The sequence below is a fragment of the Anopheles maculipalpis genome, chromosome 3RL (assembly GCF_943734695.1).
Source record: "Anopheles maculipalpis chromosome 3RL, idAnoMacuDA_375_x, whole genome shotgun sequence".
Lineage (NCBI taxonomy): Eukaryota > Metazoa > Arthropoda > Insecta > Diptera > Culicidae > Anopheles > Anopheles maculipalpis.
Genome location: NC_064872.1, coordinates 42,614,316 through 42,639,698, shown reverse-complemented (window position 1 = coordinate 42,639,698; position 25,383 = coordinate 42,614,316). Strand labels below are relative to the sequence as shown.

Here is a 25,383-nt window from a genome sequence, read left to right as displayed (position 1 = left end):
TTCAGTACTTTCTTCATTAACTAAACATCTTCCTCCCTGACGCTATCAAAGTTTTTAAAAAAGACCAATATCCGAAGGTTCTTCCCATGTTTTGTAGATAAATAGCTGGAAACTATAGAAAACTGAATAAGATAATGAAAATAGCTAAATATGTTTCAGTATTTCATATAAATGCTCTATGGTGTGAGTTGGGCGGGGCGGGAGGATCCGGTTTTGAGGCGACATCAGGTAGCGTCAGCTTTCAAATGGTAGGACCTGGGAACCATCCGTATTAGAGTTGCGCGCAATGAGTAAGAGTGAGTTTAGTCCCACACGTGAAACTGTGATTTCAAATCACCTCAAGGAGTTAAAGTCACTCACTAGTTGTGCCAACTAATGGCTCACTCTTTTCGGTTTATACTCTCTCACTCACTCACTCACTCTGGGGAAGAAATAATACCGTGAGGTGATCTCGTTTGAAAGTGCTTATGGTTAAAAGGGTAAAAAACCAATTTCGGATGAAATGAGCTGTTTACCCTTTTGAAAAAACTCGCCTGGACCATGCGCACTCTCCCACGAGATCACCTCACTTCGTACCGAAGTTTGTGTATTACTTCGTACACCGAGTGAGTGAGTATAAACCGAAAAGAGTGAGTCTTTAGATGGCAAAACGAGTGAGTGAATAAAGAGTGAATCATTAGGCGACACAGAGAGTGTGTGAGTATTATGCGAAAATGCACTACATAACTTGTTTATGAACCACTAAAGAGTGAGTGAGTGATTTTAATCCCTTTTGCCACTCTTCTGTTCTGATGCGAATCACCAAAAAGAGTGAGTTTTTTCATCTCTAATCCGGATCATTCTCCCGTATCGAGGACTGACTATACAACTACGTGATATCGATGAACCACTTAATTCTGTTTTTTTTTTTTTAACTTTTGTTTACTCTTAGTTGGATGGTCAAGTCTGTGCGGGACACAGCAGTCGTTTTACGATTTGGTACCGACTCTGTTTATTTCATTTATTCGTTTTAATTTTATTTTATTAACCTCAAATTGTCTGTCAATCGCTACATAATGTACGAAGTCTAATTGGATGCTTAGGAACAGGCCAAGGAACAGGCCGGAGAGAGGAACTAGATAAAGAGGACGCACGAAGACGAGCACGAAAAGAAGATAAGGCAAGAGAGAAGTTTAGCATATCATATCGTATCTAGTTAATAATTTGGACCAACAGAAGTCCTTTTTGATGGAATTGCAAGGATGGGACGAGGACGACGTCGGTGCCAGGGATAAAAGTTGATGAAAGAGAGGATAAAAGGTGGATTTAGGAGCAACTGTTCAATTACATAAATACCGCCACAACTGTCATGAACATCACTGTATTTACTATGTATTTAAATTTTTAAAAATTATTGTCCTTGGGTATCAAGCAAGTGTCTTAAAATGTGTAAAAATGAAAAGAATATAAAAATCCTTATTGCTGCATAAAAAAGATTATATTTACTTAAGGATTCTTTAGAAGTAATATTAAGAATTAGCAAAAGGATCCTAAATTTTCCTATCAATCAACAAAACTGAGGTACCGTAATGATGACTACAGTATAACAACAGTTTAACATGACTTTAATGCTATAAATAATGAATTAAAACATATTTTTAACTCCTTTTAATCGACTGGCTTCAATTTATCTGAAATCGAATATTTGCCAAATGGGTAAGCTAACGTACGTTTTAATTTCCATCAGATTTCACATCACCGGTGAAAACATGGATTCGACACAAGCAAATGCGAACGAAAAAAATACACACATACACACAGAATTAAAAACGTTGCAACCCGCAGCGTACAGCAGCAGGCCAGCCAGTGTGTTCTGATTAAACATGTTCCAGCGAGAATCTGGTTCTTCATAATTAAACATGCAACACAAGATCAGCTGGCCCGGCTGACACCCCCATCCCACTCTTCTTCTACTCTCTTATCTACCTTCTACCACCCACGCAACACACACACACACATGTACGTTATTTAATCTGCACACCAAGGACCCATAATCCCAGCAGCATCGGCAGCAACATTTGCAGGAGCAACAGTACAAACAGACCGAAAGGCTTCAATCGGCTTTAGCCCATCCGAATGGGGCGGCGGGCAGCGGCTTTAGCGGGTGCGAACCGGTGGCCACGAAGCGATAATTTAATTGAAAGCAGATTTCATTCCGTAAGCGATTACGGAGTGACCGTTCCATCTGTCCGGACACGGGCACGGAAAATGCGAGGGAGAATGAAATATCACACCCATATTAGCAACCGCAAATAATTGAAATCGAATCACAGCTGTACGGAAAATCCTTAGTTTAACGGAGGCTACAATCCGCAGCGGTTGCAAAAACAAATAATGGTTTTATTGTGCAAAGGATGGCCAAGGTAATGGCCAACGATGATAATGATGCTGATGGTTCGCTAATTACAACATCACGACGCGCGCTCGTGAATTATTGAAGCAAAAATTTGCCCACCGTTTTCCGCGATACCCTTAAAGAGCGTTTATCTGTTTGATAACTTTACTGATTCGGTTGTCGGTTTGTGCAAATCAAATTTAAAAAAAAAAAACTTACCTGAGTATCATCGTGCTTTTTTGCCACCCTCTGTACACCCGGTTAGAATGACGGAGAGATGTTTCTTGCTTCCGAAATGGTGCAAACAATTTCACATCCACCTGCTGCTGTTGATTTTACTGTGCTCGATCGACGAATAGAAAAAAAAGGCGCACACACTTTTCGTTTAAAATTAATTTTCAACACTGTCATCCAATCAAGCGGATGGATGCAATTGGCAAAGCACGATGGCACCAAGCGCGTGGAGGTGAAACGCTTAAATGCTGGAAAGTTTTCCACAATGGCACAACGAAATTCACGTTTTATTTCCCGAAATGACACTTCTACATTTTCGCCCATTGAAGGACTATTGCTACTGCCGCTGGGCACATATCGACGAACCGCTTCGGAATATATTAAATTTCCACGATCACTTCACTTGTTTGGTTCTTTGCCGCTGTGTGGTGGTAAATAAAACGGCAAGTTGATTATTGTACCAATGCACGGATACTTGAGCGGATAAATTGGAACGAAATTAAATTCGCTAGTCACACTGAGCGCGAGCATTCGCTTTGGAAAACTTTTTTCATTTCGCTTGCTTAAATTGTTTCTCACTCTATTTACTTCGCTATCACGCCATTTTGGTCATCTAAAATAAAGTTATGCTACTTTGTTATAATGTAAATTTAACGGTGCACGTAAAAGAGATTGTTTAGCAACTGTGATGTGCTAACGATCAGCCCTGGCAATGGCAAATGATCAGTGTTTTTAGAGGTGACATGAAAACTTATTTTCCTCTTATGGCCCAAATTGTGTAAAACATTATTGAGAACACTACCACTAAAACATGTGCTGATAAACTCCAAACAAAATTACCAGAAAAGAAAACATAATTCTGTATTCCGTGCACCTGGAACTGTTACACACGGACGCACCTTTTTATGCGTGATTGGTTTAACTACCGATTCTAGCGCAGATGGCCTAGATTCTCACTACCCGTGGGGGAGATGGGAATGTTCCCAATTCACCCATACCTGTCGCGGTACTGACTGACTGACTCTTGTCGCTTGTCGTGACGCTTCCTCACTCAGGGATAATGCTCGACACTGCAATTCCATTCGCGTTCGCGCTTCGATGTGCATGTCTAGCCAAGAATCATGGGTGATTATGATAGCTCTAACTAGCGTAATATGCTCTATTTTCGGTAAAACTCAATGATGCGTTTCCAATAAACCAAACTAAACACCCCCACCAGCACAATGGCTTTGGGGCCACTCACAGACAGCCAACCACAACAATGGTTTACGAGGCTACCATCGATGCTGCCATCCCGAAGAGCATGCTGCAACAAAATAAAAACTCCCATTTCACATGGAACACAGGTTCTGGGGAAAGGGGAAGTAAGGATCGGGGCATGGGCAGGGTAAACACAGTAGAAATAGTAAATCGTACAAAAAAAAAAGCAGTTGCGATTGACAATCGATCTGAATCGGGCAGAAACTGCGTTCAAAGGGGGCGTTAGGGCGACTGGCGACGGATTCCGTCAGCAAACCCACCGTTAACAACAATATATTCACCAAATTAATTGACTGTGATTAATTGTGGCCACGCGAAGAGCTATTTAGTTATGGGAAGTGAGCACTCGCCCGGGGGAGGGAGGGGTGGCTGGCATTCGCATTCCGAAACGGCCCCAAGACCAAGGTGCCCCAGCGCAAGAAACCACAATAACACCAACAGATATAAAACACCAAAAACATATGCTTCATAACCAAAACTCGCCATTCAGTCACGCACGGTTCTTCTTCGATAGAACTTTGGCGATTTCGTATTTTTAATACGCTGCTCGAACACACAAACTAACTGGAGCCGTGCTGGGGATTTACAATAATGTAGTCAACCGAATAACTCAAGCACTGTTGGGCACACGAGCAGCAAAAAATATGCACAACACATAGACAAACCGTGTGATTGCTTATCTTTACGCAGTTTTATTATTGTAAGCGCTCATTTTACAACTTCTCGTATTGTTATTTCATGATATAGCACTATTCCCCGGTCCGCTTGTTCACCGGTTTGGTCAAGCCCGGAACTTTCTCGCGTGGAAATCACTAGGACGCTGCGGAAAAGCAGGACACAATTAGTCGAAGCGCAAGAAAACGTACAACGATACAAGGTCGTGTCAATAGATGACATCATGTATAGGCCGCTCAGATCAACTCACTTCCAAAAACCCACGAAGAAAGTGATGATCACGCTACACTGTCGCTGCCATCGCACACGCTACACTGCTGCACGCTGCGAGATTTCAAACATAACTAAACGCCATCAGCCGCAGCGTGGTCTTAGGGAGCGGAAAACTTCCCGCCCGCTTCGAATTTATGCTGTGCTCCGTCGTTCGCACGCCCGACAACCAGGGCCGGAACCAGCTGATGTATGACAATGTAGTGTGGCGTAAACTAACCGCAACGCCGCACGGGTTATCGCAGTGACGAAGCAACAACATTTTGTACCGGGCAGCCGAAACTGTGTTGATGAATGTATTGAACTCTTAACATTGTGTTATGATTTTGAGAAATGCTCTCTTGGCGTAATCTTTTCCTGTCGGAATAATTATTTAAATATTTTTTGGGATAATTATTTAGCCGTATCTAAGAAACAACCGTGTGCATGAGTACTTCACGTTTCAGGACAATGTATCGGATCCCGTCCGGAACAGTCTCTTCATAGGCAAGATTAATTCTCCAACTACGTGTAAACAAAGGCAAAAAAGCCAGCAGTGGCCTGCCAGCACCTCTTCAGGTTAAGGAGCCAAACAAGAAACATGAAAACAAGGTAAAAGATAATCATTTCTGTTTATTGCAAAAAATACTCATTTTGGTTTTTTTTTAAATTCAAATCGGTATTACTTATGAATCGTTATTATCGTTAAATACTTATGAACACCGTTTATCAATTGGAAGAATATGAAATTTTCCACGTAATTTATGTTGAACCTATTCATTAGTTTAACTGTTTCACTTCCCTTAATTCGTCATATCAAACATTTGGCGTTCGAGGACTTCTCCTTGACGAACTGGTAAAGAAAAAAGGATTCTCGATATTAGAAGCAAAGTCGAATCAGGAATTGAAACCACACCGTGCGACGGATTGATACAGTGAACATTTAAATTTAAAGAAAAATAAGATTTAAAAAGGAAACTTCCTTTTTTTGTAAATTTTAGTTGAAGATTGTGGGAAAGCATTCCTATATTTATATAAATCTTAAATCTCTTGATCCATTCTGTGTTCCATTCCATCTCTTGTTGCATTCTGATAAACTTACGACTAGAAAAGTACACATAAGAACATAAAATAAGAGAGATTGATCAATTAAAATTCAATAAATTAATCAATTAAAATTCAAGTAAAATTATTTTACAGTTCACATGTCAGCTATTTGAGCTCTTTAGACAATACGGCACTGGACCGTAATAATCAAATGTAAATAAAATAAATATTTGAGCTCTTCAATAAAATATACCAAAGATAAGGCAAACGACAGGAAGGAAATGCCTTGTGACATTTTTGTAAAAAATAATTCTTGTTTATAACGCAGTCTACACAATCGGTGTCGACAATACGGCGTAGAGTCGTCATACTAAATGAAATAAATAAAATATTTGAGGTCTCAAAATTGTCAAACTTTTTCAGGTTTTTTTTATTCTTTTTTCATCCATAAGTTCATAAGTGATTGCGCACTTATGAACTTATGGATGAAAAAATGCTGGTAACATACTACCAAATTTTGGTAAAATGTTTTCTAGTAAGAAGTATCGAAAGCAACATTCCTAAAATCGTTTATAAAAGCGAACTTCAACTATTGTCCGTAGCTGTATGTGCGTTATTTATTTACTTATTTCTGACAATTAAAATTACAACAAATTAACCCACTTGTTGTTAAGATAAACTAAAAAGGAAAGTAGGATTAGGACAACAAATGAGACACTAAGAGACATTAAGCGAGGAAAGAACACGAGACCGAAAGAAATCGATGGAGGTATTGAAATTAAAATGGTCATAGAAGCGACTGAACCATCTTGAACAGGAAAGAAGCGGACCATTATAATTGTACAGAGAGTGTGGCCCGTTTCCAAAGAGAGAGGATCACGAGAATGTAGGGGACGGGAATGAACATATAGGCATACAGAGAAAAGTAAGTCCGAGGTATCTAAGGACCCCCGAATGCACATATGAAACTTACTTGAGCCAAGTGGTACCTTAAATTTAAAGAATAAAAACCAAAGTAGTGAAATATTTTTGCAGACTCTCAATTCTAGTGCAGCACTTCATTACACATTGGGTCACTAAAGTCGGCTGAATCCCGGAGGATAAAACCAAACGTTCCATTGGCTTTTAGTAAGAGCTGGTCGACATGTGACTTAAAGTTTAATTTGTCGTCATTGATTCTGCTGTGCCAAATTCTTGACCTAATAACCTGTCAAGACCATGTTTATCTTATAAAGCATTTGATTCTTCTTTTTTTGCTTTACAATCTCAAAAGGTCAGCCATTTTTCACTTGTTTGAAATGATTTTATCCTTAGCTAAATAATCGTTCCTCGCAGGGGAAGGGATTTCCTAATAATCCATAATTAATCAATGCAAACAAAAAGGTTGTATTTAATCTTTTTGTGAAATATTCCACCGTTGATCAAGATATTAACAGTGTTTTTGCCCTACCGTTTAGACCGGCTACTGTAAACCATATGTCCTAAAAGCACAAAACCGATAGATTTATACTGTAAAATATTTTTCACTTCAATGGAAAATAATAAAACCATGCTCAGGTCATATCAGGTGTTGTATAATTGACTAATTTTTCGGTTCTTATGTTTCATCCTGCCTAACACCTTTGTCCGATCAATGAGCATGTAAGCATGCACATAGCATCCCCAATTATGCTTCGGTTGGAGTGTTCGGTTCGGTCCATAAACTGGTTCAATTTACCTTCATGCATACACTACCAGAGGTGTCAAAAACATTATCGATTTTACACATCAGGCATGCCTCACCTGAAGGGTAATTGAGAAGTAATATTGTGAGCATTTCAACCCTGCTTGGCTCTATCTTTTTACCAGTACTTGTGCTCGTCCCAGCATCATATCCCGATCTTGATCTCATTTTGACTCATTCCCATCTTTAGCAGATGGTTCTTGTGCTGTTCTTCGAACACTAGAGTGATCTGCAAGCGTTTATTGGCCAGCTCCTGCAGGCGTTGATGTACAACATGATCGGCGGGAAACAAACCTTTGAACGCCATCCGCTCGACCACGTACACTTGTGTGAACTCTACCGCTACCACACTCACAATTCGCTGGACCATAAATACCCAAAATCCAATTATTCATTTTCGGGCACAGTATGGCCGAACAGCAACATGATTATACGTACCTTTTTGCGTGTAAACATCGACACTTCGCCAAAGTTATCTCCATCGGACAAGTGACAAATTTCTTTGCGACTGTGAGTATAAACCGCCACCATGCCGACCATTATAAAGTACATCTTGTCTCCGTACGACCCTGCCTTGATGATCTGTGGGGGAAAGAGTTAGGAGATTAAGCAACAATTCATGCAACGGTATGCATCTGCATGTACCAGATCATCCTGGAGATATATCTCTTTGGTCATTTTCTCCATCAACGGAAGCAGGACGTCGATTGGGATGCCTTCGAATATTTTAACCGTTTTCAAAAAGTTTGCAGCACTGTAGTCGGTGATTCGTTTTTTGAGGGTGTCTACCGAAAAGATTACAAATATCTAATGCATTTAATGTGTTTTTTTAAAATAGTTTTAGCACTGCCATTACCGGTCAAGCTTTCCATTATGATGTCCTCCTGGAAAAAGCAATTTTCGTACCGCTTGGCGTAGTAATACAGTAGCCGTTGCTTCATATCTGCCGTGTGGAGTTGTTTCGTATGAACATACGTTTGTAGCTGATTTGTAACTTCGGCATACTTCCTATCCATGGAACTCATTATCTCAACCAGATTGATTATTTGCACTGGAGGTTTTAGACAGACAAGGATAAATTGGAATCATCTGGAAACAGCTTTTGATAGTACTTACAAAATATGAAAAGTTTAAACATGTATCCAATCACAATGCATGCCGTACTGAAAACTTTCGCTCGAGCATCACTAGGAATGTCCCGTTCGATAAAACTGTAGGCAAACATGAACCAAGAAACGGCATAGAGACACACTGCGTACTGATAAAACGCTTCCATGTACGATAATCCTTCCTCAGTCACTTGTACGTCCCATTCGAATATGGCAATTTTGTAGATACAGATACACCAGTGTACAATCAGCACGGACGTTAGTACAACCCGGAGAATATAGTAACTAAGTAGATTAATTTTGAAACGCTAAAAAAGAAATAAAATATTTGTTTGAGGCTCTCTGTTTTTTGAAAATTGCTGGTAACAAATAGCACCTCGTAAACATTTTCCAAATATCCCCAAATGTGCCGTAAAGAAATTATCTTCAGCATCAGTGTGCCGTGAACAATGTCCATAAGCATGGATACGGGAACGGTGCGGTTCGAATTGTCAGCATACATTCCCACCAAAAGTGTCGATGGAAACATGACGAAAATGTCGACGATCATGTCACTCTTCAGATAATTTCTGTAATGCGAATAAGGCGGAACGTTATCAGAGATCCTGTGAAATAAGTCCGAAATGACTACTCACAGCAGAATTTTGCCATGGTGCAAAATGACCTTTCTACTCGACTGATCTTCCAAGTAACCGGTACACGCATGCACAGCAAAATCCAGCGTGCCCATTAAGTTTAGGAACATCGATATTACATATGCTCTGCCACGAACACGCACGAGCGTTGTAAAGCAGAAAAAGAATGGAAACAGCAGAGCTATGGCGTAGTAGTACACGATCAACCACATATCCCAGTAAAACCGGAATCGGCTGAACGGATGAATGATGTACCAAAACTTGCTGCGTACTTGGCGTGCCAGCTCGCGTCGGTAGAGATAGTGCGAACGGAAGTGCAGTGCGGAACTCGGGTGCTGTCGGTCTATTAGGAACAAGCGGCGCAAACGATAGGCTAAACCATTCCGATTGGCGATGCGTTCTGTCAGTACGTGATCGTCATCTGAAAACACAGCCAAGCGTGAGGTGAAGGCGTTTGTTCCGCTGCAAAGAAAGCTAGCCTGAATGTGTGTAATGTTACCTTCGAGTTGATCGGATACTTCATACGCCGTGGAATCGCAACGTTGAGAAATTCTTTGATCCATCGAAATGTTTTGAGGAAAGATGTAGGCAGAAACTCTGCTGTACCTGGACACGTCCTGATCGTGCATAGTGCCCTTGTACATAATGAAACGGAGAATTCGTGAAACCTTCGTAGAATGATTTTCAATGATAACTTGTTCTATTTACGCCAGAGTGCTATTGTTTATACTTTTAATTGGCAACCATGGTAACTGGCGATGGCTTTTAATTTGAAGTCGAAACTTATTAAAAATTCTTCTTTTTTGAACTTTATTACATAAAAAAACTCACTTAACTTACTAAACAAATAATTGGAATGAAAATAGAATGAAACTTAGTTTTAACTGGATCAAGTATAAGGTTTTCTATATTTGTCGAACATGAAGAACCAAGCTGCGCGAGGAAAGAGCCGTTAATAAACTCTAAGCTAAATAAACTTACTAAATGTATGGACCCTTACCGTCGCTTGATCAAGAGCGGCAACAATCTAAATTGCATTGACACCAAGTACAAGCAGCGGTCATTAGAACCGCATAGGTTTCCGTAACAAAGACGAACTTCAGCAAATCGCCCTCCTCCCATAATCCATTATGTATCGAAGTGCAAACAGAAAAACATCGATCGTAATAATATTTTAATTACAGTTCCGGCGGTACACCATCCACTACTATATAAAAACGTCGATGTCGCTGCGCCACAGTTTATTGTTTCTGGCGTCGTTCATTACAAAACCTTCTGTTTTCTGGAGCCGCCTAACCCGCGGTCAGTCAACATCGCACTGGGTCATTTAGGTCAGCGTGCACTACTTTGCCCGACTGCATACATATCTCCCAAGATTGAAAACATTAATCTGTGAAGCGAAAGAGCAACAGCCAGCAACCGGCAAGAAATCGACCTCAAAATCTTATCTGGCACTGTGTGTGTCGGGTGAGGAAATTCAAACCCTCATTCGGAACCGGGAGACCTGTACACCACGGGTTTCCCACACGCCAAACGTACATAATTTGTTTTAAGATAAAAGTTAAATCGACGCCACACGTTTAAGCATACATAGTGCGGGGAATCTTCATTTCATCATCGGGTTCGCATTCAGATACGCCCGACTTCATCATGATTCATTCTCAGATGGAAGATTCTCAGTACGAGATCCGCCATCAAGTGCTGAATCCCAACCAGCGCCAACAGCTGGAGGACAGAAGGCGAATCAAGGAGCAACTTCATCAGCTCGAACAGGATAATGAATCACCTACGCACATGTACCGGCGCAAGCTAAAGATATCAACCGATGTGAACTTACTCGATCAGCACGATTCGTTCTACCACACCACCAAAAGTTTGCTAGTGCTGTTCCAGATCATGGGCGTGATGCCAATTATGCGTAGTCCAAAGGGTGTCGATATGCCCCGAACCACCTTCACCTGGTGCTCCAAGGCGTTCCTTTGGGCGTACTTGATCTATGCGTGTGAAACCATCGTGGTGCTGGTAGTGGCCCGCGAGCGTATCAACAAGTTCATCTCCACCAGTGACAAACGATTTGACGAGGTGATCTACAACATCATCTTCATGTCGATTATGGTGCCACACTTCCTGCTACCGGTCGCGTCCTGGCGCAACGGTTCCGAGGTGGCAAAATTTAAGAACATGTGGACGGACTTTCAATACAAATATCTCATCGTCACTGGAAAGCCTATCGTTTTTCCAAAGCTTTATCCCATCACATGGGCTCTGTGTATTGTGTCGTGGACTTTGAGTCTGGTAATCATCCTGTCGCAGTATTACCTGCAGCCTGATTTTCAATTTAGTCACACCTTTGCCTACTACCACATCATTGCCATGTTGAACGGATTCTGCAGCCTTTGGTAAGCTTGGTTTACAGTTGTTCGTTAATTTGAATTTGAACTTTCTCTTTACACAAAAGGAACTCAACCAATAGTCGTAGGAAATGATCATATTATTTCCAATAGGTTTGTCAATTGCACTGCATTTGGCACGGCTAGCAAGGCCTTCGCTAAAGAGCTAACAGACGTGCTGGCTACTGAACGGCCAGCGGCGAAATTGACCGAATACCGTCACCTGTGGGTGGATTTGAGTCACATGATGCAGCAATTGGGTAAGTGTACGTTGACGGATGTTTGCCTTGAATCGAAACACACACGCATAACTGACCTAAGCATGTACATATTCCCATGTGTCTTCTATCAACGACAACATGCTTTCGACAGGTAAAGCCTACTCCAACATGTACGGAATTTACTGTTTGGTGATATTCTTTACTACCATTATTGCCACTTACGGTTCGCTGAGCGAAATTATCGAGCACGGTGCCACATATAAGGAAGTGGGTTTATTTGTCATTGTTTTCTATTGCATGAGCCTGTTGTTCATCATTTGCAACGAGGCCCACCATGCATCCAAAAGGGTACGTATATACACACACACACACACACACACACGCATTTTAAGGGTTTTTTGCCCACATACGGTATCGACGATTGGCGGGACGTATCTGGGGTTCTTCTGATACCAAAAATACGCAACAATCGTACGGTTAGGGTAAGTCACTGCTTTCCCACTAGGGGCTGCCATGTCGAACAAGGTTAATCCTCCGCCGGGCTGATACATTTTTGGTGTGTACAGATGGATGATACACAATTACTGGAACATGATGTACTTTTACCATCATTCGCCTAATTTCATAATGTTCCACCACCACCCATTTACAGGTTGGACTGAACTTTCAGGAACGATTGTTGAATGTTAATTTGACGGCAGTCGACAAGGCTACGCAGAAGGAGGTGGAAATGTTTCTTGTCGCCATCGATAAAAATCCGCCAACGATGAATCTTGATGGATACGCAAACATTAATCGAGGGCTCATCACATCGGTAAGAGATTTTCAATCTTAGAGATTAGGATGTATTACGGGCCTATTTTTTTCCATACGATAAGATTAATAAGGACCGATGATTGATTGTTTTCTTTCGCAGAACATTTCCTTCATGGCAACCTATTTGGTCGTTTTGATGCAGTTCAAATTGACTCTACTTCGTCAAAGCGCTAAAAATGCTTTCATTTCTTCACTAAAAACCAACTTGTCTAGAATTCGCACACTCGATGTAGACAAACTTCGCACCTAGGAGATTCAAACAAACTATTATTTTAGCACTGCACATAATAATTAGTTTCTGAAGGAAATATTCAATATTCAATAGAAAATAAACTTTGAATGGGCATACGTTTTTAGTTGGTTTTCATCCTTTATTCCCCGTTCTCTTCACCCCAACTCATCCATCCTTTGTTTACCGATGATGGGCGAATGAATACCACACGCCAGCAAGCAGCTTTTACCTTAGAATTTGCTGAACTTCTTCTTGGATCCAGCCATTTTGCTGACCTTCAGAACGTTGAAGCGCACGGTTTTGGAGAGTGGTCGACATTCACCAACAGTCACAATATCTCCAGCTTCGACATCACTGTAATAGAGAGAGCGAAAAAGAATATATAAAATATTAATTATGATAAATTTCAGATAAATGTTTGGTACGCAAGAGATAGATACAAAATATCTCAATTTGAAATATTTTTCTGCCTAACCGTGTGTGGAATGTACAGTACCTTTATGCTAATAGGAAATTATTTCATGTTGTGGGGTCCACTTTTCCTGCATGTTCCTAACAAAATTTAATAAACCGACTATTTGTGTACATGACAATTCTTTGATCGAAATCGAAATCTACAATTTTCTGAGGCTATGAGCGAAAATTGTACTAGGTCCTAATAGTTAAAAAGTATGGTGAACGATACTGTAATGACACCCATTCGCGATCTTTCACCCTGTTCAATCCTGTGTAAATCTGCCAACTAAGGCACTATAACGACAAATTTGAATTGAAAAACCCTTAATATTATGGTTAGTCGAATTTCCCGAGTCATTTCCCGTACACAGGACTGACTATTAATGGCCATTAATGGTAGATCAAAACCTTTCGAGATTGTAGAACAAAGACAAAAAAGAACTAATAAAAAGGTAATGTTCAACGCCCTCTACGATAATAATTAATAATTCAGGAGCCAGGTTTATATCGGAGTTTTCTTTGAAGCCATAAATAATCTGCGACAATTTAACATGGACAATTTATAACATCGTTAGTAGGAAATAAAAAATCTCGGTTAGATAAAAAAAGCAAAAATTATTTATACCAAATCTCTCGAGGAAAACATTATAGCAAAACTATCCTTGAAGGAGCAACATAGGTTTCCATTTTATATTCATATTCATTCACGACCGTTTTGCTGTACGTAATAATTGTGAAAAAATGCATTATTTAAATCTTAAGTTAGATATTTCAACAACATTTCTTGATTTGTGATACTTTCAGCAACATTCGCAAATGGCTCTTACTCATTTGAATAATAAGCGTGGGCATTTAATTTTCTTTTAACATTCCTGACCTTTCCTACGGATGTCCGATGGATGGTCCGAGGAAGAGATATAGCTCTTGAACATTAAAATTACATGACCTATGAGTACAGTCGACTCGACAAGCTTGCAAACTACTAGTCCTAGCGAGCTCACAATACCGTGCATGAGTGCTATTAGGAATGGTCGGGTGGTAGAGGCGACAGCTGCACCGGTTGAAGACCGCAGTACCGGGGTTCAATTCACATCCGAATCGTTCCTCCGTAGTGCGGACTGACTATCTAACTAGTAAGCCACTCGATAACCGACATGGGCAAATAGATTGTAAAGCCAAGAAGAAGAAGAGTGCTATTTCACGTCTGAAAATTGGAAATCAACATGCGCCATTCTGATTTTGTTTTGTGCAGTTTTTGTCCCGAATTGATGATAAGTAACAAAAGAAATCATGGAATTTATCTATTGTGATTTTTTGACCGGGCAGTCATAAAAAACTATTTTTCTGTTTAAATTGAAAAATCGGAATACGAAATCCGGCAAATGTGTTGATCACGCAACCAGACGATATTTTTCTGGCAAGAACTCTTATGTCAGATAAAATCCAAAATCAAACGACCTATTTATCTTCCATGTAATAGCTCCTTATTAGATCATTAAGTCAAAAAGAAGAAGCTTTTCCAAACTATCGTACTTGTTCAAGTAAAGAAGGCTAAGCATGTTTCATCCAGCACCAAGCGAAATTCGCACAAGTGTGCGCTGAGTGGTGTTCGAAACGGTAAACCGGTTAACGGTAACGGACCGGTAAACGGTCAGATTGGTCTATCTAAATTGAAACGATCCGAGAAATGCTCATCGAAACGAGGTTGAGCGCTTCGCTTCCCTCGATCAAAAGAGTATTTTGATCTCACGGAGATGATACTACTTTCATCGCATTATTTCAATTATGTGAGTCCTTAAGAGCATTAGCTAACGTCTCTTGTACTCTTAATCGTTCTTTGCTATAAGACAACAGTTCTAGCCTCAATTAACTTTCACGATCCGTGGTCATTATTCATTACTTTGCTTCTAGAAAAAGGCTCAAATTCGACAAGAAGGCAACATTGAACTGTATCGACCATTTGCATCGAAGTCATCACATGATGACATCGGGAATAATACGTCGCTTGATTTTCACTATGGCAAGCTTCAAATAGCATCAATCAATCAAACTAGTTACGAAGGATGCTGAGTACGCTTGCATACTGCAAAATAATATCGTCGTACTGACCACAGCCACTACACAATAGACTCCCACAATGTTGGCACTACACTTACCGGAAACAGGGGGACAGATGAACGCTCATGTTCCTGTGCCGCTTCTCGAAACGATCGTACTTGCGAATGAAGTGCAAATAATCACGACGAATCACGATGGTGCGATGCATCTTCAATTTACGGACTACCCCGGTTAGAATACGACCACGAATGGAAACGTGTCCGGTGAAGGGGCATTTCTTGTCAATGTACGTTCCGGAGATGGCCTAAAACGAATAACAAAAATCATGTAAGCTTAGCACATTCACATCTATTGGCATTCAAAGGTCTTAAGAAGTGGATCAGATATAATTAATTGGGTTTAGTAAGAAGGTTTCCTCATTTTTGTGTCGGAAGACCATCGTGAAAAGGTATCATCAGAAATGCCACCCTACATGAGCCGATGTTATGTGCCGCTCTCTCTGGCACACACTTCCAATACACATACCTCTTTCGGGGTTTTGAATCCAAGACCAATGCTGCGGTGCATACGCAGGCCCTTCTTCTTGGTCACATTCTTGCGGTTTAGGTTGATACCCAACTGCTTTTGGAACGCGCGGATATTCTGTAGGGAAGAAATAAGAAACAAAAAGTTAGGTTAACTTGGCACTTGCTAGGAGGTAAACAAGGTTGAGACCGCCGCATCGCGTTGCACATCAGTCGCGGCGTTCTTCATAGCACATTCAGAAATGATCATTCATTTTGGGTTATAATCTGACAATCTTCATGTTGGTGTCAGCAGACCGTCATGATTTTTTCATCATACAATTGCACATAATTCATTCATTAGCCCTTCCGAAAACTCACCGCAACACGACGGCTGCCCCTATGCACAGCACATCGGGTTACGGTCTGCCCGTCAAACAATCCCAACACACATGGACATCAGAATCACAGTTTTAACAAGAAACTACATCACACTGTTCTGATTCTTATACGATCTCAAACACTGCAAATGTACCTGAGCACAATGCACGTAGAAAAATTGTATAGGAGCTTATTTGTACTCGAAAATTTAACATTTTCTTGGCCTTCGTCGAACAAACCTACCTGATCAGCCATCTTTACGTTGCGAAAAAGAGAGAAGGAAGACAGGAAGCGTGTCAACGAGAGTCATCTGAAGTTTAGCGGCTGTCAACCTTGCGGAAATCGTTGAGCATCCGACTGAAGAATCGTTCCGCTCCGGAACATAGGGGCTCCGGAGCAACTGTTCAAGGTTTAATTTAGAAAATTCTTTCCATTTAATTTTTAATTCTTTTTCTAATTTTATCGTATGATTTATCGATTAGTGCATGCTTTTGTAAATATTTTTTTTTTCATGCTGTTGATGCACATACAGTGAACAGAAAAGAGGCATCAACATTTCATTGTGTGGCTCTGCCCACCCCTAGCAAAATTTGATCTTTTGTGTGGATATTTCAAGAAATTAGAAACCAAAATTATTTTTTTATCAAATTATTTTTAATTCAATCGAAAATCTAGAGCAATATTTTGTGTGATTGTAGAAAAATATTTCTACTTTCAAACATATGATTGATTATATTAGTGAAAAGATTTGAATAACTTCTCATCGTAATATACCGATGTCCCTTGCTTGATCTGTTCTTTCGGAGAAAAAAAAAACCATTCGTTTTAGCTTTCTACCATTCGGATCAAATGATCCTTTTGTCGTGATGAGTTCTTAAAATACTATTACTAATCACAGCTTGAAGTAGCAAACAGAGCTATTATAAAATTAGGAAAACATCAGTGAGCAAAACGTGGTTGCTCATTGGATAACATGTGTTTTATGAATACTTTTCTATCTGGAAAAGCTAGGCATATCTAGGCAAAACCTATCTCCTATTATACAATTTAACAGTAGAAATAATACAAAGGATGCAAATTACTACACTTCGAACTTTATTTGACTATTCGCTTTTGACAAACATGCTTAAAATAGCTACAACACTTAACCAACTAAAACTCGTGTGCTCGTGGATGTGCGATCGGCATGAAATTAAATATTAACAAATGATAACAAATAAAACTAGCCACGACCTTTGCTGGTTACGTTCTTTTTCAACACAAAGGTGTAATCTATTCGAAGGATAAATAATTCTTAACAGTAGTGCGCAACACGCGTGTGGCTTTCTATAGAAATTAATTAGCTGTCATCGGTCAAATGAAGATGGCAATGCCGATAAGATAATCCCTATCAGAGCCCTGTCTTATTGAAATGCTTCTAAATGTTACTTGCAGTATGAATGCAGTGGTGGCCTCTAGCTTTACGCCGTATTAATCCTTCTTCTTCTCCGCTATCGATTTGATTGCCTTGATGGGGTTATCTTTACATTCCTTGTACAGATTGTTCAAATCAAATGCAGCTTTTACGTTGTCAGCAGAAAAGAAGAACTTGACCAGCTTGCCTTTACTATCTGCATACGGCCGACGAGCGACCTCCTTGCCCTGGCGGAACAGGATCACGGTGGGTAATTGACGGCTGAAGGAACTATCGGAAATGTGATACTTTTCGCCAATCTTTGGGAACCGTCCGACATCTAGCTTGCCAAATTTCATGTTGGGCAGTGCATATTCATTCGAGAGTTCCGAAAATATCGGGGCAAAATTCACGCAGGCAGGATTCCATACCGTGTAGAACGTTACCAACCACGTAACGCGCTTGTCCTTTTCGAGCTCCTCCTGCAGCCCATTCTCAGTGCGGAAGTACAGCACATTTTCCGGTCCGGTGTAGGTCGGTTCTGGCAAGAGAAGAGCTACCAATATGAAAAACACGAAGTAGATCATACCGAGACGGATGTCGTTGTAGAACCACAGGCCCAGGTTCGCTATTTTGGTGTACATGAAGCTGGACGTTAGGTAGTTAATCATTGTCACACTGCCCGTTTTCCTCGTCCGGATCATGACCACGATTAGCAGGAAGAACAGGATTTCGGTTTCGCGCCCATCGAGTTCGCACTGGTCCTCTTGTTGAAACAGATAAGTCCATAAATAGTTACATATGAACGGAGCTCGTTTTGCGACGATGTACGAAATGCTCATCAGAATGTTGACCCAATAGTAGGGTTTTAGGAGTAGCAAAAGATCTTTTTTGAACGACATTTTTCACCATCCACGGACACCGTTGATTACGTTAACTTGGACTGTGATTATCACGAAATGTATGCTAATTAATGTTTCCTCCTTCGGCAACCTTCTGCTTTTCTTGGCTAATATTGAGACTTGTCAAAATCTGGGACACGCAAAGACAGTTCTACCGAAAGCGAACTAAACAGACCTGTCACAGGCAATGTCAACGGTATATGTTTGAAAACCAAAACATAACTGACTGTTTCGATTGAATCATGTTTGCAGCGTCGTATTTCAGTATGTTTCATGATGTTTATTGATAGAAAAAAAGAAAAACATTTGCAATTTCACTCATCGCTAAGTCCACATGGCAAATTCTTAAGGAACAATACTTTCTTCCAATTCGTTTGCTATTTTATCTTTAAGCTCGAGTTCCACCAACGCTTTCACTTCTTGAACGATATGAGCATTCCTTTCCATCAGAAATGATTTACGTATAACGTAAGCGGTGACAGCCTTATCGAATGCTTCCGTTTCTGCAATGAATTGATCAACCTTTGGACTGTCGGCCAGATATTTTCGTTGTTCATCACTCAGAAAAGTTTGATCGATTTGGCAGGGTGCTGACCGTAGTTGCTGCATTTTTTTAGATTTCGCACGAAGCAAATGAGTCCACTGTTTTATTTCGAAACGGAGCTGCTTCTCATATCTGAAATATGTTAGCGATACTCGTAACTACTTCACACATAATTTGTATTTTACAGATGTATTCTCACCTAACGAGTTCAGTAGAGGTTGAGCCGGAATCAACTGTTGGGTGCGACGAAGAACGGATTAATATCAACAATGTACCAATGTTTCACCCTCCTTACCCGGATTTATCGTAAACAACGATGAACGTCGACGTATAGATGGGAGATGATCCATGATTAATGGTAATTTATAGTTATGAAATGTGTAATTACACGAAATAATTGACCGAGCACACAAAAGCGTCGCTAAGCCAATTCACAGCAAAAGTGTTTAATGTTTTGTTTATGTTTTCACAGTGACAGTTGGAATTTTGAAAGTATTCTAAAATAATTTTAGATGTGATTCAGTTCATAATGAAAACATTTCAAGCGGGATTCACATTACAAGTTTTTATTCATCCTTTTTCCTCGTAAATTCACTCCATTCATTTATTACAGCATATACAGGAATTTAACATAAAAATAGCGGGTTAACCAGCCAATGGATTCGCATGTATTGTGACACTGTTGATTTTCTTCTCCACCAAAGGTCGGTAGGTTTTGGGATTTACAGTCAGTTTTTCCAGTTCGTCTAAAGCCTCAAATCCATCTATGACTCTGAAAATATTTAAAATATAACTAACAACAACGCAAGCAGAATTAATAACTCCAAATCCAACTACTAACTTGCCGAACAATGTATACTTCAGATCCAACGCAGGTTGAGCCGCATACGTAAAGAAGAACTGACTTCCATTTGTGTTGGGTCCACTGTTCGCCATCGATACCATGCCTCTTTCATTGTGCTTTAAATTTTCTTTGAATTCATCTTCAAACTTTCGTTTCCAGATGGACTGACCACCCTTTCCTGTTCCTGTAGGATCACCTGTTTGAACGATGAAGCCTTTGATGTTTCTATGGAACAAATTTCCATTGTAGTAATCACAGGCACATAAGGCTAGGAAATTTTCACATGTTTTGGGACAATCGTCACAAAACAACTCAACCTTGATGTCCCCAACATCAGTGTGCAACGTGACGCTCTGAAAATAAGTACAATTTCAATAAGGACATGGGAAGTTTCTTGAAACAACCCTAAACCACTTACCATACTGCAATCTTCGATTATGCCGGCGTTGTGTTTAGAATACTGTACAATTCCCATATTTGTTTACATTTCATTTGACAGCTGTTCAGCCAAACGAATTGGTAGTTGTGAAGTAATGTTTACACTGGTACGTATGTTTCCTAAATGCAATTCAGCATCTACAGTGCTTACCATTTAAATAGATATTTAGTACTGCACGTTGTAAAATTTGTGATAAGGTTTTGATATTGTGACTAATATGGTTTTGTTATCATGGTTTAATAGATGAATAGGGTTCATAGACTTTTGTAAACATGTCATACATAATGTCAAATGTGTGCTTTTTTATTCATGTAATAATCATTATTGTTAGAAAATTCGAACATTTAAAGATAAGACGAGACAATACGGCATTGGACCGTCATAATCGATTGTAAATAAATAAATAAAGATAAGACGAAATTTTTAAATGTTAAATGTTATAATTTATAATTGCCTAGTCTATACTAAGTTCTAGTTTTAAGTATTGCAAAGGCCTCTGCGTGTGTCATGCAATTATTTCCAATAAAGAAAATGTTGAATAAAACCGGTGGTACATTGAGTTGCTGGACTTATTTATATACCACCCAACCGAATTGTCAATATTTGCTACATAGAAACAGTACGGGATGTAATTCGACACCCGGTCCTGCGTCGAAGATCGGTACCATTTCCACTGGGGTAACAGACGGGACTATTGGTAAAAAATAATTGAAATTTAACCTAATTCCTAAAGATTTTATCATACTAAGGGCCTCGTCATCCAAGGTATTTTGTTGGATATGGATTATGTTGTCTAAAATCAGCAGTGGCAGATTAACCTGCGGGCAAAGTTTTCGTCCGCTAAGGTTTCGCCGGCCAGAAGAACTTCGCCCCTTTAGTCTTGGAATGAGAAAACCAAGCAATCCCCCGCCAGAGAAGTTATGAAACGAGTACGAGCCGCGCCGATAACTCACCTTAGCCCTCGGTTGTAAATTGCACCCCTCAGCGCTCACTACAGGGGAACGGTCCAGATCGGCTTTGAACCTCGGTCCTGCAAATCTAAAATAAGTAAAGCTTGTTTAGAAAACAATATAAGAGAATCTATTAATTATGTTCATCAGCATTCAGTAAGTTGTAATTTGCTACGGAGCGTACCCAAGGCTCCGGAGCCGGCTCCGACCCGAAGACTCCGGTTCCCGATCCGAATTTAAACTCGGAGCCGGCACTGAACCAACGGTTCCGGATCCTGCACCCACGACTCCCGATACCGAACCCACGGCTCCGAACCCACGACTTCGAACCCAAGCCTTCTTAAACTATACCAGTCGGATAAACAGAGGAGGTATGATAGGCTCAAACTCTGATGACGTTGATGCCTCCATCTAAAAGTCCGAATAACTGACTAACAGATGAATACTGGGTGATTGACATAACTTGTTGACTTAACGTGCAACTAGGTCACGTCGGCCATCGAAATGCTTATGAGATTTGTTGATACACGTAGTGGTATAGTCAGTCCTCACTACGGAAGGACGGTCCGGATGAGATTTTAACCTAGTCTTGTCACGTGAAGACCGACGAAGCTATCACGTTCACCATCAGGCCGCCCCCTGAACCCATTCACACACATTGAAGCATGTGACATAAAAATTATAAAATCTCTCGTGATTTCGAAAGCAAAACATTGAAAGTCAAATAAAAAAGCATGAAAAGCATATAAGAAGTAATTGAATTTCGTCTCAAGTAAAATTAAAAAAACGCTGTTTTACTTGAGGCGTTCAACATTCCCTGTCCATTTTACCACATATTGATGGTCGCATCATGCATCTTGCATTCAGCCGAAATGTTAACATTTTCGAATTGCCTCCACAGGATTTCCATTAGTCCACATTACTGTAGCAGCTACTCACCATCAACTTTGCCATTAGCTTATTTGCAACACCCGCATATCTTCCGGCCTTAGCATAAGAAATATGCTCCAGCTTTTTATTATCCCGGTCCCGCATTTACTGCCACGGGGCAATTTAAAGTTTTCGATAGTTTCGAACACTCCTTGCGCGGTCTGTCGACAGTTGTACATCGAACATTTGCTTCATCGAACAGACGTAGGGTGTGATATTAAATATTCCTGTCACGCACCACACAAATCTCGCCAATATCTCGCCACCAGACAATCTCGGTAGCTGTGTGTGTATATCTTTGGCTGACTTCAACCAGAAACTTTCACTTCCGTTTCCGATCTAAAGCAAAAAGAAAGAAAAAAACGGCACGACGAAGGAAAATAAAAGCGCACGGTAGTATGACGGATGGGAAAGGATTTGAAAACGAACGGGGACAAAAAAATGTATAATACATATATGAACATCTGAGCACGTGTATGTATGCGGGTCTGTAGTTTTGTTGATGATAGGATGGCACTTTGCACAAATCGTATGCAACGAACGAGGACAACCAAACGAACGGATGCACGGATGTGAAGCACTAAGGTCCCGGGCAGATGCACAGTCACCCTTAGCCGCACCGCATCGCATGCACCTTCCGATTACTAGACCGAGATCGAATGATTTATGCTTGAGAAAAATTGTGCATAAAGCAAAAGCGTACAGGGACGAACCGGCGGTAAGAGAAAACTTCCCATCCCAAATGCATGCCGTCGCATGACGACAGGTGAATAATGCAACTCGTCGTGATCCATGATGGTAGGTCAGTTGCTCGCTCGGTGACTCTGCTCTAACCTCTAACTGGCTGCTGCGAGAACGGATGATGGAGTGACGCAGATTAAGATGGACCATCTGCATTGGCGAACGGTGCAAATTTTTCACTACTTTCTCTAAAAATTTGCAACCTGCTGTTGGGGATGGGCGGTAACTTTTGCTGGCAAACATTTAATCTACCAACCCTAGCGAGTCGTCCGCCCGACTGAAGGCAAGCTGAAGGAACAATAAAATATGGTATCCATTCATTTTGCCCCACACAGTGTGAGGAACCAAAGGACTCGCCAAGATGAAGGACCTACGATGTGCACCAATTTAAAACGTTGTTTAAGCAGTGCATAGTTTTATCAGTTGTAGCTACACTTTCTTGTGTCGATGCACTTGCCCACAGACAGGACGGGGAACACAAGGGCGGACATTTTGCGTGCATATTCGGTGCTGCGAAAAACAATGTTTTTTTTGGTCGGGAGTTGGCTGGCTGGCAAATTACAAACCATCCGGAACAGCACCGAACCACACGACCGAACAGCAAACTTTTGAACTTTTCCCATTGCAGCGTACGTTCATTTATCAAATTGCTACCTACCAAAACAACGTACTTTCCTTCGATAAAAGAACAAAAAAGCCACTGCTTTAGTTGTGGAACACCTCCTTAAACATACACAACCACACCAACCATACCATACCGGGCGCAGTTGTGGGGCGCGATTAGGTGGAAAACCTTTCGGCTGGCAAACCAACGATCGGACGGAAGGAGCTACAAATTGAGCGTTTTTCAGCGGACCTGCCCTACCTCACTGGCGAGGCAATGAATCGGATATTCAATATTGAACATAATAATTTCCGGTTTCGCATTGTACGGTTGCTTGAGGGATACATGGGCACACGTGAGGGTGCGACGCAGAAGGAGCTGTTTTCATAGAAATGTGTTTTCAATTTGCTGGCCCACCGAGAAGCAATTAAACGTTAGTTAGATGATCGGACTACCCTCCAAATCGGGGATTGCACTTACAAACCTGCCGAACGCCTCGCTGTCCCAGTGCCAAGAAGAATCCCATCGAATGCACTTTTCTGTAAAGTGCACCGGAATTCAATATCCTTGTTGAATGGAAGAGAAGGGGGTGGACAGGAAGGAGCGGTGTGTGAGTGCGCGGGGCACGATGAATAGTGATCCTGCTCTTTACCACACTCCAATAGACGGACTTGGGCACGGGAACGGTTCGGGAAACAGTGCTATTTGGGTTTTGTGCAAATGGTGTGCATAAATTTTAACCCTTGCCCTTGCCAAATGGGCGGGAATGAATGGTGCATCCGAAATGGACTCACTCCTCTAGGTAAGCAATTTGAAGTGAGGGAACATAACGCAGCCAACAAAAAAAAAAAGCGCAAGTAACGGCGAGTAAAAACGGATACATAATACCTGTACTGTTGTTACTCGAAAGCGTACTGGAGAGGAAGTGTCTCTTGAATGGTCTTCCAAATGGACCAGCCAGCAGAGCTTGGGCGTCGTACTTCCGGGTGTGTGGAAAACTCCACTCCACAGAAGAAAGAGCAGTAACAGCAAATTAAAAAAAAAATCGCAGAAAGAGCAAAACCACATCTAAAAAGGATAAGCGAAATGGTAAATCTGGCAGCGGAGCGGACCTTTTGTAGGGCCAGTTTATGGCGTTCATGGTTTTGTTGGCTGCCCGCATTTTTTTTTTTTGTGAACTCCATCACTTGTTCGGTATTTCATTTAATACCACCATCCAGGTGATGCTTTTGTGGTACACACAAAGGAGGCCCATCCGCACAATGGTTGATGAAGTGTGAACGCTTGAAAATGTTGAGCTTGGTGTACTGCACGCTCGCTAGTGGTAAAATAAAAATAATTAAATTGAATCCGATAACAATTTTCGAATGAAACAAAATAAGAAATTCAATTATCAATGGTTTATAGAAATAACTAAGATTTCGAGGGAAAGAAAAAAGATTAATTATATAATTTTATAATCCATAATTAAACGGGCCGTAAGTGGCCGCTTTGAAGCAGTCATTTTGTTGTACATTAGATTATAACTTAACAGGTAATAGGATGCACAGAATATAGACAAATAATGAAGGCCCGGTCCGTGACAAGTCAGCTTCAAATCGATTACAAACAGCATAAAACTCACGGTACATTACTATAAACAAATCAGAGGAGCCAAAACGGGTATGCTGCTC

The 25,383-nt window shown here is 40.7% G+C and overlaps 8 protein-coding genes across 8 annotated transcripts in view; 2 read left to right on the top strand and 6 right to left on the bottom strand.

Annotated features, from left to right (window-relative positions):
* Window positions 1–2,608, bottom strand: part of LOC126565795 (thrombospondin type-1 domain-containing protein 4) — a 94,024-nt gene extending 91,416 nt beyond the window's left edge. Inside the window, exon 1 of the mRNA XM_050223004.1 lies at window positions 2,594–2,608. Coding sequence (XP_050078961.1) covers window positions 2,594–2,604 — 11 coding nt within the window. The 5' untranslated portion in view covers window positions 2,605–2,608. The remainder of the gene's footprint in view (window positions 1–2,593) is intronic.
* Window positions 1–24,329, top strand: part of LOC126564696 (rab GDP dissociation inhibitor alpha) — a 442,469-nt gene extending 418,140 nt beyond the window's left edge. The window contains exon 4 of the mRNA XM_050221786.1: window positions 24,315–24,329. The gene's annotated coding sequence lies outside the window, so the exon portion shown is untranslated. The remainder of the gene's footprint in view (window positions 1–24,314) is intronic.
* On the bottom strand, window positions 7,708–9,935 carry LOC126564485 (potassium/sodium hyperpolarization-activated cyclic nucleotide-gated channel 1-like). The gene is made up of 8 exons (XM_050221544.1): window positions 9,806–9,935; window positions 9,307–9,727; window positions 9,048–9,240; window positions 8,679–8,979; window positions 8,419–8,613; window positions 8,208–8,347; window positions 8,001–8,144; window positions 7,708–7,923 (listed from the first exon to the last, which is right to left on the bottom strand). The coding sequence occupies exons 1-8, from the start codon at window positions 9,933–9,935 to the stop codon at window positions 7,708–7,710; spliced, it is 1,740 nt and encodes a 579-aa protein (XP_050077501.1).
* LOC126564651 (gustatory and odorant receptor 22) lies at window positions 10,919–12,983 on the top strand. Its single transcript, XM_050221739.1, has 5 exons — window positions 10,919–11,705; window positions 11,811–11,956; window positions 12,069–12,265; window positions 12,570–12,731; window positions 12,834–12,983. Exons 1-5 carry the CDS (start codon window positions 10,957–10,959, stop codon window positions 12,981–12,983), a joined length of 1,404 nt encoding a protein of 467 aa, XP_050077696.1. The 5' UTR covers window positions 10,919–10,956.
* Window positions 13,080–16,734, bottom strand: LOC126565559 (40S ribosomal protein S11). Its single transcript, XM_050222750.1, has 4 exons — window positions 16,607–16,734; window positions 16,005–16,121; window positions 15,578–15,783; window positions 13,080–13,319 (listed from the first exon to the last, which is right to left on the bottom strand). Exons 1-4 carry the CDS (start codon window positions 16,616–16,618, stop codon window positions 13,196–13,198), a joined length of 459 nt encoding a protein of 152 aa, XP_050078707.1. The 5' UTR covers window positions 16,619–16,734; the 3' UTR covers window positions 13,080–13,195.
* LOC126565216 (thioredoxin-related transmembrane protein 2 homolog) lies at window positions 17,637–18,790 on the bottom strand. The gene has a single exon (XM_050222372.1). The coding sequence runs from the start codon at window positions 18,656–18,658 to the stop codon at window positions 17,834–17,836; it is 825 nt and encodes a 274-aa protein (XP_050078329.1). The 5' UTR covers window positions 18,659–18,790; the 3' UTR covers window positions 17,637–17,833.
* On the bottom strand, window positions 19,000–19,559 carry LOC126565589 (uncharacterized). Its single transcript, XM_050222780.1, has 3 exons — window positions 19,498–19,559; window positions 19,402–19,435; window positions 19,000–19,334 (listed from the first exon to the last, which is right to left on the bottom strand). The coding sequence occupies exons 1-3, from the start codon at window positions 19,550–19,552 to the stop codon at window positions 19,004–19,006; spliced, it is 420 nt and encodes a 139-aa protein (XP_050078737.1). The 5' UTR covers window positions 19,553–19,559; the 3' UTR covers window positions 19,000–19,003.
* Window positions 19,848–20,501, bottom strand: LOC126565531 (peptidyl-prolyl cis-trans isomerase-like 3). The gene is made up of 3 exons (XM_050222717.1): window positions 20,465–20,501; window positions 20,044–20,399; window positions 19,848–19,974 (listed from the first exon to the last, which is right to left on the bottom strand). Exons 1-3 carry the CDS (start codon window positions 20,465–20,467, stop codon window positions 19,848–19,850), a joined length of 486 nt encoding a protein of 161 aa, XP_050078674.1. The 5' UTR covers window positions 20,468–20,501.
* Window positions 24,330–25,383: the final 1,054 nt, after the last annotated feature.